The 19,377-nt window shown below is 46.1% G+C and overlaps 1 protein-coding gene across 2 annotated transcripts; it reads left to right on the top strand.

Moving 5' to 3' along the window:
• The first annotated feature begins 1,239 nt into the window (after positions 1-1,239).
• On the top strand, positions 1,240-15,963 carry tlcd4b (TLC domain containing 4b). 2 transcript variants are annotated; one of them, XM_083677661.1, is made up of 7 exons: positions 1,240-1,249; positions 4,476-4,628; positions 6,443-6,532; positions 10,264-10,322; positions 10,882-10,976; positions 11,144-11,217; positions 11,532-15,963. In XM_083677661.1, exons 2-7 carry the CDS (start codon positions 4,483-4,485, stop codon positions 11,893-11,895), a joined length of 828 nt encoding a protein of 275 aa, XP_083533787.1. In that variant the 5' UTR covers positions 1,240-1,249; positions 4,476-4,482; the 3' UTR covers positions 11,896-15,963. The 2 variants fall into 2 exon arrangements, with proteins under 2 accessions (XP_083533787.1, XP_083533786.1); XM_083677660.1 differs by having other exon boundaries at positions 1,249-1,525.
• The last annotated feature ends 3,414 nt before the right edge of the window (positions 15,964-19,377 follow it).

The raw sequence follows: 19,377 nt of genomic DNA, 5'->3' as shown, positions 1-19,377 counted from the left end.
TGTGCAAGTCAAATCATCATGTGCACTCGTTAATTTGTGGATAAGACTAGAGCTGTGAACACAACCACAACTGTATGGACCATTGCCTTAGGGTTTAGATTTTCCAATCTCTTGGCATTGTGATGACACTATGTTGGCACTACTCTGCCCTCACTGTTTTTCCACGGTAGGTTTGGAACCATAGAATTAGAATACTAATTATATGTTTGGAACAGTTGTGGTATTGTGTTTGTTCATGAACAATGAAGTTGTATTTGAACATCTCTCCCACTTCAGAAAATCCAGTATGTTTGGTAACAATCTGTTATATTTGATGGCGTTATATCACCCAAGTGTGTTACTGTTTGCATATCACTACTGAGTGCTGTTTAATCTGCCCTGATTAGCAGTTGCTGTTTGGTTAATCTTTGAAGCCCTTGATTGTTGGCGACAGGATTAGTTTCCCTGGTGTCATCTGTCTGTCTCTCTCCTGTCTCCCATCACTCTGCCCTGTGCTGTTTTCCCTCAGTCAAATAGGCTTGGTCTGGAGTTCTCAACCTTTTTTGCTTACTGTACCCTCAATCAATGAAATAGCTCTAGCTGGACCCACTCATGTTCATTGTACAGTACCATTACACCTATTTTCTTATACAGTAAGTCTATACCCTGTGAATAGGCCCCAGGTTGAGAACCATTTTCCTAGGCCATAATATGATCAGTCTAATCATTACATTACATGACCTATACCTCACTCGACAGCTGTGGACCTAGAGGCCTGCCGCTTGCCCTACTCTATACTGTAAAACAAAGGGCAATTGCAGGCCTATTCTGGGCATGAGAACATTGCAGGGAAACCAGTCAGACAGCCATGACTCAGGAGGACGTGGAATGATGACAAAGTGCAGAGAATGAATTAATGATGTCATCATACTGTACAATGATACAATCCTCTTAAAGGAAATGTGGACTAGTAATATCCAGATTTGCTTGATTACTTTAGTAAAGTAACATGGTCAGGCCTATGGATACTGTAGAAAAAGGTTACAATAGCCTGTCAAGCTGCCTGATAGTAATGTGAGTCTCTGTGTAAATAAGGTTGATTGATGCGGTCAGTAGCGGGCTGAAGTATTTCCCATTGAGGAATAAATGCTGCAATGTCTTTGTTCATTGTGGGTGTGGCTATAGCGAGGGGTGTGTGCTCGTGGAGTGGGTGTTATCTGCGTGTTGGCGTCACAGGTTAGTCGGAGCTGTCAATGCCAAAATAAAACGGGTAAAACTTATTTTTTAAGTCAAAACTGGGAACGCATGGCGATAGGGAAATAAGGCTGAGAATTTCAATTCTCCAGGGACTGTAACGGTTATGCATGCACGGCATTGCATTCATCGTAAGAGCCTTTTTCACGAGGACGCACTAGGAGGGAGAGCTAGTGTGGTGGAGCTACTGCTAGCTAGCTAGCCGACTTGCTAACTTAGCTAAGAAAGTGAAGAAGACGGCTGCCAAACAGGAGCTAGACCTACTTACACAGACCTATGCGACTGATATCAGGTAGTGGTTTACCTAACCTCTTCACTTATCACATTGTATATCACAACATGTTCGTTTAGTTTAGCTAATGCACTTGTCGACACAGCAGTGGGAATTTATTATATAAATCTTGTGACCGCAATACGACCCTTGCTTGGTTACATTTGTGGCAGCATAGCTTTGCTTTCCAGTCAACAACTTCGCTCTCACACAATTCATGTCGCAATCTTGGTTACTTGTTAAAACTCGTTCACCATCTGGCTAACCTGGAATCCAGTTTTACTGGTGATAATAATGTTGCTGAAATTCGAGGTATTTGACACGTTGCTTGTCGTGCACAACGTTTTCTGTATCACGCGCCGCGGAGAGAACAAGGGATTCGGCTGGCAAGTTATGCATGATTATGTATATCTCTCCGCAAGAAAGGGCACTACGCCAGACGGTGGACGTTGCTGTCGATTTCCCCTCTAGAGTGTGAATCGATATTCGCCGCATTATTTGTCCTGATTTAGTCCAAGGCAATTAATTTGACTCATTCAATTGCAGCATTGTGTACGGTTTTGCTTGGAGCGATCAGCGATGGACAAACAGCGAGCTTACAGACTGGGAGAGATTATCAGATTTGGTCCGCTCTCAAAGATAGGTGATTTTTGACAAGAAAAACAGACAGATGTCAGTCGTCGTGGAATACCTATTGCTATTTTCCTTCGATGCAAAAGGTAGACAGTTGCCATAGCTCTATCTGAGAACTGTTACTGTCAGCCCCCATTGGCATATGCGGCATTGCAGGAGACGGGACGGGACGTTTTAGATTTCCACTGGAACCGGGGAAATTGAACCGCTATTATTTATGCTGGGTCGATATGCCAAGCGGTCATAGTTTGCTGACAGCAGCAAATAGTGCTGAGGAACAAGGTCAAACGGTGGATGGTAGCCGCCTGTCAAGCACCGAAGCCCCACTCGGGTCCCCTCCCTCCGCCTAGGCAGTCAAAACCAGCTTGCCAGGTGAAGAATTCTAATGAATTATTCAGCTACACGCAGCATAAGGACCAGGGTGCTCGAGGAATGTGCAGTGGAACAATGAGAGTCTCTCCTACTAGACAGTAGTTGTCCTCTGGGGCTCAGTTGGTAGAGCATGGCGCTAACAACGCTTAGGTTGTGGGTTTGATTCCTGCAGGGACCATATATACTGAAATGTATGCATTCACTGCAATGTACGTCGCTTTGGATAGAAGCGTCAGCTAAATGGCATATATAGTAGACCTATCTATCCTGTTGGGCCGAAATGCTGTCAGGTGAATTGTTAGTTAGATGCTCTTTCAGCTATTACAGGGAGGGTGGGATTGTACTGTATGTGTGTTGCAGTGTCTGCTCCCGTGATGCAGTGCAGATCAAGTTGACTCAGCTGCCAGTCGTCTTTAGCTTCATCATCCTGAAATCCCCTTTCTAAGCACATGATGGAAGAAGATTGTGTTGGACTTCAGTGCGTTATTATGGGTGTTGGGGCTGTCAGATATCAGTACAGTAGTTGCTTTAACCTGTGCGTGTGCGTGTGCGTGTGCGTGTGTGTGTGTGTGTGTGCGTGTGCGTGTGCGTGTGTGTGTGTGTGTGTCTGTCGTGTCCTATTTCGTGTGGGTTAGGGTGGTGGGCAGTGTGCAGTCATGACATGGGATTCTTTGGAGGTATAAATAGAAGTCTGTATGTTTGCATCAAGTGCCAGGTGGTGCCAAGGGTGAGGCCTGTTTGCTTTGATCCTTCTGGAGATTGAATGACCCTACCGTATCAACATGTTCACAACCAGTCATCTCACCAAATAATTTGTAACCTTACCCAATCGTAATCGTCGTTGCAAGCACGTTGTGCGTCCTAGGATTTCAGTTTGTGTTGTGTTGCTTCATCTAAATAAGCAGCAGCCATATTCCCTGGATTTAGCTGGGTTCTTGTAGATTTATTAACAGTAAACAGTGCATTAGTGTGTGTGTGTGGGAGGGAGGGGATGAGGACACAGGACCACTCAGTCATGGACCTCAGTCAAGAGCTCGTAGGGCTAAGGACCTTTGAGACGGCTGGAAATCTTGGTCCCCATAATCCTTCTTCTGGGAAAGGGGGCCTGGCAGGGCCGGCCAGTGGGTGGCTGACAGGGTTAGACCAGGCCAGGCTCTCAGTGAGGTTACTGAGACCCAGTAGTGGAAGATAAGTCTTGTGTTTGTTAGATAAGTCTTGTTTGTTAGTACCGTGTGTATCTGTGTAAACAGAGAGCACCCCAGCTGTGGTCTAAGTTGTGACCATGTGTCTGGCCTAATAGTGTTGGAGATGGAACAGGCCTGTCCGCAGGCTGTGTAACACGGCTCCCCACAGGACACTGCAGGGCAGTGACCCCTTTAGATGGATAGACGCACGCATGCACATTCACACTCATATAAATACACTTTAGTTTCAAGTCTCTTCCTCTTTCCGTTTGTGTGTGTGGTTCTCTTCATCACAGTTTCTTCCTCCTCCTCTCGTTTCGCCCACAGCGTCTGTCTCAGCTGTGGCCTGAACCTCTTGCTTCATCTTGACAATCCTCTTTTCTTTCAGTGCTGAGTCATTGGTTTCTTTGAGGGGGATTTTTGTGTATGCACTGAACAGTTGCACGTAATCCCCCTTGCACAATATATATATATATATGCACAATCAGGACTTTATTGTCATTGCTGCCTATTGCTTTGCTGCTCTTTTTCTCCCTCTTGCCCTCCGGTCATCCAATGCCATCCTTCTTTCTTCTCTTTCTGTCCTCCACACCCTCTCCTATGCCGTCCATCCTTCCCCCCAGCTCTGTTTCCCCCTCTATCAGTTCGTGTCTCTCTCTCTCTCCCTCGCTCTCTCTCTTTACCTCTTTCTGTCTCTCTGTCCCCTGCTAGTGTGAAGCTTGTTTGCACTTTGCGGTCTGCATCACTTCATGTCTCTCTCTCTCTCTCTCTCTCTCCTGTAGGTGAGTGATGGAGACGAGAGAGTTGACCGTGGTGGCTGGCAGCTTCGTGGTGTTCCAGCTGCTCTTCTCCGTGGCCAGCCCGCTGCTCTCGATCGTCCTCACCCCTGGCTACAGACGCCTGCCCCCCACCAAGCTCACAGAGTGGAACTCAAGGTACAGTCTTAGCAATAGCTGCCTCCCCCTCCTCCAGCAGTCACGACGACACCCCTTTGCGTGTCTGCCTGCCTGTCTGTCTGTCTCTGCCTGACACACACGTCACATCAAATTAAATCAGTTTTCAAGTTTATTTCTGGAGCACATTTCATACACAAACGCGATACAATGAGCAGAAACAGAGGAAAACAGAGCGGGTTTATCTTTAATCCAGGAGGGACTCCGCTATGTTTTTCTCTCTCTAAGGATCATCAGGGTGTCTGTCTATCACCACGGAGTACGTATCATTGGCCATTTTTGCAGCATTCCACAGTATGTGGCCGCTGCGATTTGAAATATTGGCAGGGTAAAGAACAGAACAGAGTAGCTAGTTTGGGGTTCATTCCAAAGGCCGTCCACCGCTGTTGTGTAACATTAGTTCTTTGGCTTCATGTGCCACATCCCCTCCCTTATCTATGATATCATTGGTGGGCACTACTTAACCCTTAGTCACAGTATGCCTCTCTTCGTCAGAGTCATGTGTGCTCAGGTCTAACATATAACAGATCAAAGGTCAAACACTGATACTAGTGAATGGCTGAGGTTTGATTGACAGGTACCTGTGGTTGCGTAACGGCTCCCAGTGTGTCAGTCAGTGTGTTGGTCGCACAAGCGTCGTATCTGAGATGGTGCAGGGTGAACTCCCGGCCAACGTCACTGCACACCCCGGGATGGAAGCCTGGCTTCTAAGGGGGCACACAGGGAGTCCTCCTGGGATGGAAGCCTGGCTTCTAAGGGGGCACACAGGGAGTCCTCCTGGGATGGAAGCCTGGCTTCTAAGGGGGCACACAGGGAGTCCTCCTGGGATGGAAGCCTGGCTTCTAAGGGGGCACACAGGGAGTCCTCCTGGGATGGAAGCCTGGCTTCTAAGGGGGCACACAGGGAGTCCTCCTGGGATAGAAGCCAGGCTTCCATCCCCTATAGGAAATAGGAAACTGGCAGGACACCAGGGATGGAAGCCTTGTGGTATGAAGAGCAGCAGCTTGAACTAGGTTGGCAGTCCAAGAAATTCTCCTTTTCTTTTTTTTTTTTGCATTCTTGCTAATGGATGTTTTGTGTTCTCTTCTCTCACACTACAGTGGGCCTAATACTACTACTAATAATAATAATAATACATGTATTAAGCCAGTGATATACAGTAGGCCTAATAATAATAATAATACATGTATTTTCTATAGCGCTTTTCTCAGTACTCAAAGACACTTTACATCCATGGAGAAGACAATCAATAATAAAAAAAAGAACTAAAGCAATAAAAACAAAAAGCACAGACAGCAAAAGAATTGTATAAAGGGTTCTGAGCCCCTACGGTAGCTGGTGTGTGGGGCCAGTCCCAGGGGGCCTGTGGGCCAGCTGGGGTTCACTGGGGGAGGGCTGCTGTGTCCAGGGAGTAGGGGACTGGAGTGACTGTGTGTTTGAGAGAGAGAGAGAGAGAGAGAGAGAGAGGGGAGATAAGGGCCATCAGAGTTCTGGAGTGCTCTTCACTGGCCCAGATAACAGTTCCAAAGGTCAGGGGTTCTCAACAAGGCCTTGTAGTAGTCACACACACAACTCTGGCCCCAATGCACCTGGGCCGTAATTAATTAAAAAGTCTGCCGGCTAGAGAGTGCTCACAGTCCAATCAAGCCCAAGTCCAAGTTGCGCATTGTGCTGTCAGACTTGTAAATATTATTGTTATTTCCCTTCAATGAAACAGTCGAATTATTCTTGGCACCAAGATGATAAACATCCGTCACTGTCTATCCTCGCATTAACTCTGTCTGTGTGTCCTCTAGGTTGGTGTCCACTGTCCATGCCCTGATCGTGGGCCTCTTCTGTCTTTACATCCTGTGGTTCGATGACGCTGTCAACGCAGATCCCGTCTGGTAAGAGGAACTGAAACGTGTCTCAGCAGACCAGCGAGCCACCATGACTACCACTCCAAGAGGGAGGGAACAGAAGGGAGGGAGAAGAGAGAGGGAGGGAGGGAGGGAGAGGTTTATACACTAGGGGAATGATGACGATGCTGTTCTCTCTGTCAGCCGGAGAGACAGCAGAGTGCAGGGAAGTAGTGGAGGACAGATCTCAACTGTCTGTGTGGAGTCTCCAGAGAGGTGTAGATTCAGTGGATTTGCCCTTTCATTATTGTCTTCTATCTTCTCTCTCTTTCTCTCTCTCTCTCCCTCTCTCCTAATGCTGACTGTGTGATTTGCATCATTGAATCCTGAAAGAGAGGAATGGTAATTCCCCCCCATCCATCCATCTACTTTCTCACTCTCTTTCTCTCTCCCAGTCTTCCCCTCCTCTTTTCTCTCTCCCTCTGTTTCTCTTCCTCTCTTGGTCTGATCAGACAGGGCAGAGTCCTGCCAACAAGGCTCCTTTTCATAGCAAACAACAGCAGCCCAGTCTCTAGCCCCTCTCCTCCCTCCCTCCCTCCCTCCCTCCCTCCCTCTCTCTTCCATGTGACCCCCCCCCCCTGAGCTCCCCCCATCCCTCCCAGCAGCACCCCGCCTCTCTGGCTCTCTAATCAATACAGCTCCTCCCTCGCTCTCATTGTCTCTCTGTCACCCTGGCCAGCAGCGCCGATGGAGCAAAGAGAGGGAGAAAGGGGAGGGGGGCAAAGGGGAGAGAAGGAGCCCCCCCCCACACACACCCCCACCCCCATATCCCTTCATCTGCTCTGCTCAGTGTCCAAACGTTTCACATGTTCATCCCCTTCTCCCCCTCCCTTCTGCTTCCTTATCTGTCCTCTTCTATCTCAGAGGCTCCACGTCATTACTTACTTTGTATTGTCCCTGCCTATCCCACGTAGCCATCTTGTCTTTGTGATTCTATCTGTTATTGTACGTCTTTGTTGGTGCGCTATTGACTCTTCCTTCCTTTTCTGTATTTTTTTTATTTATCCTCCTCCCACCCCCCCGCTGTTGCTCTGCACCCACCTCTCACAATGGTCTCCCCTCCTCCCCTTAGTGTGTCACTTCTCCCCTATTTAGGCTAGCTGCAGTCTTAGCGTTAGTAGTAGCTAGTTCCCCTTTTTGCAATACTGAGTGGCGTGAGCAGGCGTTCATTCTCCAGTTAATCTGATTGCATTACGGGACCATTAAGACGTGTCACAGAGTGAGGCATTGTGCTGGGCTCCACAGAATTAGCCGCCTCCAGAACCGCCATCGTGACAGCTTTGGCCTTTCACAACTTCACTCTCCACGGTTCTGCCTTCCTCTTAATCCAATCAGTCGACAGCGTTACCCACCCGCCTCCATTGCGTCGCCTGATTGGTTTAACTGAGCCTGAAGCCTGTGTGTGTCTCCGTCTGTCCGTCCGTCCGTCCGTCCATTAAGACTGAGGGTGGAGTACTGAATTTGTGATTGTAAACACTGGAATTTGATTTGTCAATGGAGATTCATTCGTGAGATTCCAGGAAGTGTACGGTGTGGGTTAACTTACTGTGTCCTGATCCTACCCTGATCCTACTGACATGTTTAAGGAACCTTTGAACCGTCCCGTCCTGGCCTTTATGATTTCCTCAGACTTTTATGTTCTAGGTTCCACTGAGCCATCAGCTTATCTGCTGTACGATAGCTGTGATTCTCTGTGTGGACAAGGGTGAATGATCAATACCGTAGGATCAGGGGACGTAGTAGAGAGTAAACATTGTTTATCGGAATAGAGATACCCACCATCTTTCACGCTGAATTTAAGGTTTTTAACCCTTTAGTTACGTTCCATCGGTTTCATCTCTGTCTGTCTGTTTTAGCCACCTTTTTGTTCCGACACTAGTCCGTTATATATGTGGACAGGATGTACTGTAGACCTGCACTCAAAAATGGGGAAATGATTGGAGCCACATGGGATGGGATGCAGAAGCCTACATGTCACAGCTGCAGTCTGGCTGCATGTGTGTGAGGAAGCTCTGGGGAGCCATACATCTGGGGTCAGATGGTTTTACACTTAGACAGACAGACAGGTGGAGAGACAGACAGAGAGACAGTATGTACAGAGAGTGTTGGTTGTTGTTTTCAGAAGTCATATCCACTACAGACAGAAAGTGATGTTATTTTCTGCACAGATAAGAGGGTTGGGGGCTGGTCAGTGGAGACCGTGTCCAGTAGGACCAAGTGGGATATGATTGGATGGGCACTGAACATGAGAATCAAGGACCCGGGTGCATTAGGATGGAACCTGAGTGACATCTGTAGTATGGCTCTGGGTGAGAGGTTGAGGGTAGCCAGGGTTTGGATCAGGGGACGTTGGTGGAGGCAGAAATCAGAGGACGGGTTCATTGTAATGCATGGGATGGAATGAGGAATGGTATCAAACACAGAGACAGACAGACAGACAGACAGACAGGCTGCAGTTGCCTACAAGTGGGGGGTAAAGGTTGAGAAAGGTGAGTGCTGGGTCATGTGGAGCGTAAAGCGAGCCCTCCTGTCCTGTCCTCTCCTGTCCTCTGTGAGCCTGAGAGCACCAGGTAGTATGCTGTTACACACAGTAGCTCTGATCCAGCCTTCCACAACATAATACCTGCGATGGAGACAGGCCAATATCACCTTACCACTGAGGCAGGCAGACAGGCAGACAGGCAGACAGACAGGCAGGCAGGCAGACAGGCAGACAGACAGACAGGCAGGCAGACAGGCAGGCAGACAGACACACCCATACACATACACACGTGCACACACACACAGTATTTATTATGACTACAGTCATTAAGTAGATTGCTCTTTCATAGGTTCATACAGTCAACACATGCGGTTTGTGGCCCATGAGTTGAGGTTGAGCATCCAGAACCTTCCACCAAGCAACAATCGTATATTTACACATACTATGGGCTGCTTGTACAGTATGCACACATCCTGACAGACGTGTATTCCATGTTGATTTCTGTCCATGAGTAAACATACACACACACACACACACATACAGCAGACAAATAGAAGCAGCACACCCTGTGTCAACATGTAGGGCTGCTTTGTCAACATCCACGACTATGACCATGATCTTTCCAGGTTACACAGGTATCGCAGCTGAGCAGAACTAGGAATTGATTTATGACATCACCATTACTCAGTCTGCAGTGAGACAGTGTGTATGTATTCGGCCTTGTCTACATTTGACACTTAAATCCCACGTTTGTCATCCGAATAAGATGATCGCATACAACTGTACAGGTCGCATTGTGGCCTGATTGTGTTTGCATCCGGCTGAACTTACAGCCTATTAAATACAGCAAGGGCAGAAGGAGTATGCAGTCAGGTCACACCTAATACCAGGTGTGAGCTCACATACTGTGATGGGATTGTGGCCTGGTCATCACGTTGGGATAACAGACGTCTGATATTTAAGTGTCAGGTGTACACAAGGCCTTAGTTACTGTAGACTCTTAGAATGTAGGTTAGAATACAGTTTAACATGCCAGTTGATTTAGACTGCATTCTGTGGAACAGTAAGTAGCTTTTGTGTCTTTGTTTAGATGGAGCTTTAATCTGTAGGCTGCAGTAATGTTGCAACGTGTCTGTGTCTGTGTGTCTGTGTGTCTGTGTGTGTGTGTGTGTGTGTGTGTGTGTGTGTGTGTGTGTGTGTGTTTTAACACAGGTGTGTTTTTGTTTCTGCTGTACAGGGGAGACCCCAGTCTAGTGAAGCTGAATGTGGCCATAACATGTGGCTACCTGCTTTATGGTGAGTCTCCTTCATGTTTGTCTTCCATTTCATCTTTTATTTAGCTGTTATGTAATCACATAAATGATTAAGGACGTGTTCCCGTTTACAATGAGGAAATGGCCTGTGTTATGTAGGGATGGGTGAGAATACTCAGTGAACTGGAGAAGTAGTAACCTGTGTGCTAATTAGCAATAATGCTTGTATAATGTCAATATTGTCACAGGTACGGGGGAGTTGTTAGGCATGACACGCAGCAAACCCCTGCCCTAAATCACGGCCTCGAGGGCATTTTTGCTTTTACACAACAGATACACAACAGATCCGAAAACTGTGACAGGGAAACAATGCTTTAAGTATTTAGTTTGTGATTGATTGTGGTGGTTTCTGCCCTGCGCTGATAAAATATAGTTTTCCAAAACTACAAACGTTGTCAAGGAGACCTGATACACAAATCTAAATCTAGGATTATCATAATAGGTGATTTAACCGTGACATTGTCGTTATTAAATCAGGCCAATCACGATGCTTGTTTTCACCAAGCCGTTGTATAACCAGTGTTAATCTGCTCTGTGTTCAGATCTGGTGCTGCTGGCCTGTAACTGGAGCACCATGGGGGACGGCTTTTTTGTCTGTCACCACTTGGCGGCGCTCTATGCATATGGATACGTCTTGGTGAGACTAGTGAAGAAGAATGGCTGAATGGCTATACACATACACTTCCTATGGATCGACTGGGGGTTTTTTGGAATGGAAACACTTTTCCAAGTGTTGAATACGGAAATGTTTGTATTTGTTTGATTTCTGTCCTTGTAGTAACATGTTTGTTTTCCCTCCTGCAGACGCGGGGCGTGCTTCCTTATTTCGCCAACTTCCGTCTCATTTCAGAGTTATCCACACCTTTTGTGAACCAAAGGTAAGATTTAGTAGCTCCACCCCTTTTATACAAAGTGGCGTATGATTCCATAATTCCATACTCTACCCTGTCTTCTACCTTCTTTCCTCTGAGTCTGGGTCATTGTAATGCATGGAATGGAATGAGGAATGGTTTCAAACACGTGTTCCTCATTCCATCCCATGGCATGCATCACAATGAGCCTGTCCTCTGATTTCTACCTCCACCAGCCTCCCCTGTCAGGGACATGTAGGTTTTTGTGTGAGCTTGATTTCAAAATGATCAGATAAACTAAAGTGAAAACTAACAGTGTCTCCCCCCCCCCCGTTATGCAGGTGGTTCTTCGAGATGCTCAAGTACCCGCGCTCGGACCGCCTGGTGGTCTTCAACGGCGTTGCTATGTCAGCCGTCTTCTTCCTGGTCCGCATCGTGGTTATGCCGCCTTACTGGTCCAGCGTGTTCGCCACGTTCGGCACGGAGGCGTTCGATAGGCTGGGCCTGGGTGCCCAGGTGGCCTGGATCACCTCCTGCATCGCCCTGGACATCCTCAACTGTGTCTGGATGTACAAGATCGCCCGCGGCTGCTACAAGGTCATCACGGGCGCCATGCGCAGCAGCAAGGTCAAAGAGGTCTCCACCTCCACCTCCTCCTCCTCCTCCCCAGACAAGCTGAACCATGTCAACAACCATACAGACTGAGGGATGGGAGGATGAGGAGGAGGACAAGGAGGGGGGGGCGCGCGGGGGCGGCGGCGTCATGGGCAGAGACATTGGGGAGGGGAGCCAGGACAGCAGTGGCTATTATAAACGCCAGCCCCCCACTCCTAAATCCGACCCCCACGCTCCCAGTCAAGGTGGTCTCTCCATCCTCCTGGACTAAAATCACGTAGCGGAGCGAGGAGGACACTCAACAACGTCACACCAGCTTCTGTATCTCAGTGTTTTCATCCATAGACTGACTGACTGGCTGGCTGACTGACTGACTGACTGACTGACTGGTCTGGTTCCCTGGCTGGGTTTGGTTGGAGATAACAGGGCAGCAGTTTAGCACACTCTTTTTTTCTCTCTCTCTCTCTCTCTCTCTCTCTCTCCCTCCCCCCCTCTCTCCCCCCCCCCCTCCTCTTCAACTGCAACCGAAGCCCAGTTGTCTGAAGTGCCTGTGATAGACAGGAAAGCAATAAGAAATAGAATAGATCCCCAAGGTCAGTCCAAACCCTGGCCCCCTCAAAAGACCACCCCACCCCAATTCTCCCTGGACCCTTTTCAGTTGCCTTTCGCATGACCCGTCCACCCGCCCAGTGGAGAGCCTTCTCCTCAGCTTGGCCTGCAGCATTAGAACCTCAGACTTGAGTGTGCCAGTTTGACCAGACAGACAGACAGACAGACAGACAGACAGACACCACAATGCCTCTTATACTGTACCTGCTGTGGCCTCCTTTTATTATGAACGCCTGCCTACTGCATCACCTGCCAGGTCCCCCCCCCCCCCCCCCCCCTACACACACACACACACTCACTCTCTACAGCTCTGATTAAATCACCACTGGTTGGAACAGACGTCCCATCGAAGGCCTGGATGCACGTGCAGGGGAGATGGAGATGGATACATTGATGTGGTGACTGATGGCTCCCACTCCTACCACCAATGCCCCAGGAATCATCATCATCGTTTGGTTTCTCATTGGATGCTTTTTGCTTCTCATCATCCATGTTTTTGACCCAGCGGGGCTACCGTAGCTCTGCTCTGTCCAGGGCTCTGGTGTCTTCTCTCTCCATTATCCAGTTAGCGTCTCTTCTGTTACCCAGACTTCAACCCCCAGGCAGCACCAGGACTTCAACATGTCTTAACTTCACATTCATCACCCTCTGTCTGTCAGACCGGGGAGAGAGAGAGAGAGAGCACGGTCGAGTCCATCCAGTACGATGCTTCTTTTCTACCTCTCCCCTCCCTGCCTTATAAAGACCGTGTCAATCCCTCCATATGACAAGAATCAACAGTGATGTTTGTTTTCATTCTTTCTCCCTCTCATCTCGCCCCCCCCTCTCTCTCACTAACTGTAAAATATAGTTTTTTAGCCTTTGAAAAGATCTCATCCACTTAGTGAACATTGAGAGGACATTTAGATGTCTCTTTCTGTCTCTCTCCTCTCCCCTGTGTTTGGAGTGCAGCCAGCCACTGCAGTGTAACAACCCTAGTGTTACTCACTGTACTGTGTCTGCTAGTGTGTCTATCCCAGACACCTCGGGGAACGGTTGGACTTCCAGCTTTTCTGTTCCGTTCTGTTCTCAGATGTTTTTGTGAGAACCGAATTTAGCACTCAGAAGAGCAGCAGGTCCCTTTTTGGGAGGGGATGTGTACTGCTGTAGGCCTACTCCTAGCTTCGGTGTGTGTGACTGTTTGTGTGTGTGTTTGTGTGTGTGTGACTGTGTGTGTGTGGTGCCTTTGTAGAAATACCACATACGGTGCTCTTCCTCCTCCAGAATGTCAGCCACCATAGGAACGCTATAGCAATATGATGTTTCTATAAGATAATCATGTGTGATTGATCATCAACTACAAGTTAATAACCAATATGAGAAGAACAGCTATATGCTGTCAAACGGTTTTAAAATCAGTTCAAAATCAGCATTTTCTTGATTGATTCAGATCATCCCTGAGAGCATGTCAAGATTAGGATTAAGAACACTTTGGATTATGATGCCTTAGTATCCCAATCACTAGTTTCGATAGATTAAATATATTGGACAAATATTCATCATTGCATTCATCTCCGCGGTTCCGTGATCGCCACTTCCTCAGTTCCTCTGCAGTTCATTTTTAATCGGTGCATTTTATCAGTTTTTTGTTTGTCACCAGACCCTTATTGAGTGCATTTTCTGTGTTTTGGTCCCCCCCACCCCTCCTTATCCACTGCGCTTTGAGATTGTTGAGGATGGGGGTCTGAAATGTTAGACTTTTCACTGTGGAACTAAAGAAAGCACACTCCCTATGGAGCAATAATAACCCTGGAAGGCTCCTCTACGTACCACCGGGGAGAGTGAAGTCATTGTTGTGCCTTTACATTGCAGGAAATCTAATGCAGTCAGGTAGAGGGTGAGGTCCAGACGCAACTGATTCTGTGCACATCTGCGTAGACTTAGAATATCAAATCTTCAAAATTCTTTAAAATTCCGGAACGGGCGTTTTTTAAAAACATTCTAGGAACTACATGGCTATGACATCACAATCGTATTCATCTGGCACAGATCTGAACAGAATCTGTGCGTCCGGTACTCACTCGTAAAGTAGCATGATGACATTTTAAGTGTAAACTAGTGTTTTTCTTTTCTCTTGCTATTGTAATCTCCTCTTCTCTATTACTCGTATGTATACAGTATGTGTATATATTTTTGTGTACACACCTGCACAATAATTAATCCGGCCAAGTATTATCCAAAGTTGATCCCTCTCTCTGGGGCCTGTTGGTTTCTTCACTCCTGAATACGGGAGCAGGCGTTCAGTCTGAATGTTGTGATGGTCCTTTTGTGGCATAAAAACTGGCGGCAAGTGACTCAGAGGTGAGGTGGTACGTTAAGGTGCCTAGTGGTGACCAGAATGAGGAGGAGGAGGATGATTGCGACAATGACGATGATGGGTTAATTTAATATTTGACAGTTATTTCAGCTACTTAGACTGAGAAGCTGGTGAAGCTCAACACTGTTCTCCTAGTCCTCCGATACGTGAAGCTGTGAATATTGCAACTATGTACAGTACCATTCATTCATCAGGAAACAATAACTGTTACCAAGTAGATCCATGCTGGGGGGGGGGGGGGGGGGGGGGGGGTGTTCAGCGGTTCACCGGTTCACCAGTAGGTTGTGGCTTGTGTCGTGGTGTCTAAGTCTGCTTCGGATGGCTGTGAGTTTAGAGGGTCTAACTCTGGTACAACTTCTACATCGACATTGTACAGAGAGGAGGAACGTGTGTAGTCCATTGTCCAGTGTATGGACAAGCGGAGGGAGGGACGGGGGTCGTCTGCGGAATTACAAGTCGAAATTGCAACTTAGACCTCCGGTTAAATGAATTTGCAGTTGGCCGGAAAAGAAGAGCGTGAAGGAAATGATGGTGAAGAGACATGGCAGTTGTTTTAACACCAAGTTTTGAATCTATGATGTTCTGAGTACACGCTGTATCAGCCACAAACAACCGTGATGCCTTTTGATTTCCCTCAGAGAGGCCTGTCGCGCTCGTGTTTTTGTTTTAGAGAAGGTACAATGATCTCCGACCGCCCTCTGGCAAGCACCTAATGCCTCTTTTGGGACAGAGAACGGAACGTTAGACATTTGATGCGAAAGGAGGCGCAGAGGAGATGGAGCAAATTATAAATAATTTAAAAGTCAAGAGAATGATAACTCTAATGGTGAATTAATACTGGAAATTAAAATGAAGATGATGGTGGTGAAAGAAAAAAAAAAAAGCATGCTAGATCAAATGAGTTGTCAGTTGGGTTTCTTGGCTATGTTTTTTTTATTTTTATTTTTTTTATTTTTATTTTTTATTTTATTTCCCTATTTTAATGCAATGCAATTTCTCGTTACCATTGTTGTTGTTATTTTCTGGAGATTTTAATGTGAAAGAACACTACACAGACCTGTAGTAGGGTCTCTGTCTTCGCACCATGTGACTCAGATTGTTGTCTACAATGACCACTACTAATGATGTAATTGTAGCGCTGAACGTTGAGACTTACTTGAAAGTTTTGTTCTTCAATAAATAATTGGAGGCAGAAGAAAGAGGTCTTTTGCTTGTCTTCAGTTATTGACCATTTGGCTCTCAAGTCATACACTTCAATCCCATCTATTTATATCATTGCCTTTTTAATGTTTTACAATGTTTACACAGAGCTATTTCCTGTGGACTACACAGATGTGTTCCCAGTTTTATCTTCACCAGAAATTAAATGGGCCTTTTATTTTATGGGCCACTTATTTTTAAGATGATAAACATGAGTTTCGGCATGTGAGATATTGAAAATCACTTTTTTATGACTATACAGAAGATCTTTTTCCTGCATGGGTGTCTCAAAATGATTGTAATACAGACAGACACACACACACACACACACACAGAGGTAACACTTCAATGAAAATGTCTTAACATTGTATCGCAACATTGTCAAAACATGCATTTCTGTCATAACAGTCAGAAAAGCCAAGTTATCCAGTAATTAGAACGTTAACATCAGTGTTCTGTGGTCTGCTGGTTCTAAGGTATGTCTGGCCCAGCCTAGCCCAGCCCAGCTACCTGTGTGAGAGGGGGGAGGGGGGCAGCTTCCCCTGGTGCTGATGCCCATTCTACTCAGGAGAGAGTGACAGAGAAAGGGGGGGAGAGAGGTGGAGAGTGGGGTGTCTGAGCCACTGTTGGGCTATCATCTGATTGAATCCAGCTCTCCACCGTGTGTGTGTGTGTGTGTGTGTGTGTGTGCGCTGGTCGGTCAAGAGGCTGGGTCACAGACTGCGCCTGTAGAGCTTTACCAAACATGGTCACATAAGAGAGACTCAATGAAAATCTGCCCTGGCTTCTTACACACACACTCTCACACACACAAACTCACAGACCGAATCACCTACACAAGTACACACATAAATACACACTGTAAATGTCAGGGCTTGTGTTTTTTTTTCATAGTTTTGACAGGATCTGCAAATCAGTCAGTGGCCTTTGAGTTATAGATCTGGCTGTTTACTGTGTCGATTAGAGTATTGAAAATATTTTGAGATGATAAATGTTTATGAATATGTGAAATCTCTTCATCTGTAGATGACATGGCCTAACTTTTTAAAGGGCAAGTCTCATTCTGTGGTAGTATAGGAACTTTGTGTCATTAGGCAGCCAAACAACATATTGTTACATAAAATAATAAATTCATTATTGAGATGTTGGAGGAGGTATTTAAACATTCAGCTTTCCCAGACTTAGAAAAAAAGGCACAGAAATCAGCATTCCAGACTTCTGAGCAGCTATAAACAGAGGAGATTTTACAAGGTACTTAAACCGCTTTTCACTGAGGATTAAAAATGTCTTTCAGCCAGGCTGTTATCAAGTAGCACCTTGATGTCAACCGCGATACACAATCACTTTATAAACCACCCACTCATTCAGTTTTGTATGAATTCACAAACATTTTTAATAATCAAATCCAGATTTGTTTATTAAACTTTCAGTCATACACTGACAGGCCAGATTATGATGCCTTGAGCCCAGCCCTTTGAATTCTTCTGAGGCTCGTAGGTTGAGGAGGCCTTCTACCATAAATAGACAGACAGACTGGATGAAGGGAGAAAGGAGGTGGGAGGGGGGGGGGGCTGGAAATGCCTCTTTCAGATCATGAAACAGCAGCTTTCTGTCCCACACTGATTCTCCATCTTTCCCTACAATTCTAGAAACACTGACTCACACACACACACACACACTTGAATACCTTCTGTGCTTTGTCAAGTATTATCACTTGCCCAATTTGTCAGCCTCTCTTGGATCTCTAAGCCGTCCTAAACCCTCCATTTGTTTCTCTATCCTTCTCCCTGAGCTCTCATTCTATCCCAGGTGTCCTACCAAGGTGAACCCTCTATTATACATCTCCTTAATTACCCATGCGCTCTCTCTGTCATCCATCTTTCTCTTCTTTTTTACTTTTCCTACTCCACAGAACAGAATACAGAAGCAGAGTTTGTCTTGATAATGGTCCCTAGTTTAGTTTGAGTTTAAAGTTAACATCGCCAGTGCTGTACGTTAGAGTTTGAATAAACATGAGGTCTTGACAGGAGCTTTAACTCCGGAGGTATTGGATGGTAGGGTGAAGTTCACTGTCAGCTTCTTCTCTTGTCTGCATTTAATTTGACCTCCACCTCCCCATATACTTCCATTATGATGTCATGTAGATTCTAGTATAACATGACCACAAACCCCAACATAAACACAGACCTACAGCATCGCAAACTTCTGACAGGGCTCTATACTAGTTCATTATCTTTGAGGGATTCCACTTTCACGACACATTACATCTTTGCTTTTCATCCAGCAAGCTATGGCCCTTCCCTGCTCCCATCATGCCCAAATAAAGTGTCCAAATTCCTCCTGTGTGCCTCTTCTCTCCTTGAAATGTTTATAAGACCCTTGCTTGGTCCCGCTTCTCAACTACACACTCTCACTCTCTCTCTCTCTCTCTTTCTCTCTCTCTCTCTCTCTCTCTCTTTCTCTCTCTCCCTCTCGCTCTCTCTTCTTGTACTGCTTCTGTATTCCACTGACAGACTGTTTATGGTGATGTTACGTAACTCACATACACTATAATTTCAGTTTGTCATCACAGTCGCCGACCAGACTCATATGTGAAGGGAATGCAGGGAGCTTTTAAGTTGAGGGTTTAAAAGTTGATGAGTCCATCATCACCCATTCCTCCTATACTTCACTAGCTCTCTTTTTCGAATGATCAAATCATTTGTATGTACAGTAGTTGTTACATAGTAAAAATCGATCGGGCATCTCAGGCAATCACAGACAAAATCTTTAGCCATTTAGCTATTGGTCATAGTGGTATAAAGCGAATAGTCATATGTGAGGTTGTGTCCTAAAATCACACTGACCGTCCCAAAAATGGCTCTGTAGTTATTCTTCGTGAAAACTCTGTCATGACTGTTTAGGTACATGAAGTTCCATGAGGTTCCATGAGGTTCCATTTAGCAGGTGAACTGTAGAAGCATCTCAGGCAGGTACAGACTAAATCTTTAGCCATTTAGCTGTTGGTCATAGGTCTCTAAATTAGACATACGTGAAGATGTGTACTTAAAACTACACTGACAGGGCCTGTGATGTGTACTTAAAACCACACTGACAGAGCCTGCTAGATGGCACTTCATATATCTAAGCAGTCATGACTTGAGTTTTTTGAGAACTTTTTTTCCACAAAGAATAGCTACAGAGACAGTTTTCTGTCTACTGACTGCTGGGGTTTAACTCTGTTTAACTCTTCTCACCCAAGAACTTTAACTTCTGTAACATTGGCACGTCTGTGATTCCCTAGAAGAGACCGATAGAAGAAAGGCAGTCCCTCAGGAAAGCTGATGGAAATACCTAATTTGTTTCTGTCTTGTCTCAAGCAGAGAGCCACCTGACTTTTTTTTGTATTCCATTTAAAATGAACACAG

Source organism: Argentina silus (assembly GCF_951799395.1).
Source record: "Argentina silus genome assembly, chromosome: 9".
Taxonomy (NCBI): domain Eukaryota; kingdom Metazoa; phylum Chordata; class Actinopteri; order Argentiniformes; family Argentinidae; genus Argentina; species Argentina silus.
Note: the sequence above shows the minus strand (reverse complement) of the source record. Positions and strands in the feature narration are given on the sequence as shown.

Bases quoted from the DNA above. Each gene is read 5' to 3' on its own strand.
- tlcd4b (XM_083677661.1), top strand. From the start codon at position 4,483: ATGGAGACGAGAGAGTTGACCGTGGTGGCTGGCAGCTTCGTGGTGTTC. The intron at 6,533-10,263 runs GTAAGAGGAACT...TCTGCTGTACAG, and splicing joins GTCAACGCAGATCCCGTCTG to GGGAGACCCCAGTCTAGTGA. The intron at 11,218-11,531 runs GTAAGATTTAGT...CCCGTTATGCAG, and splicing joins ACACCTTTTGTGAACCAAAG to GTGGTTCTTCGAGATGCTCA.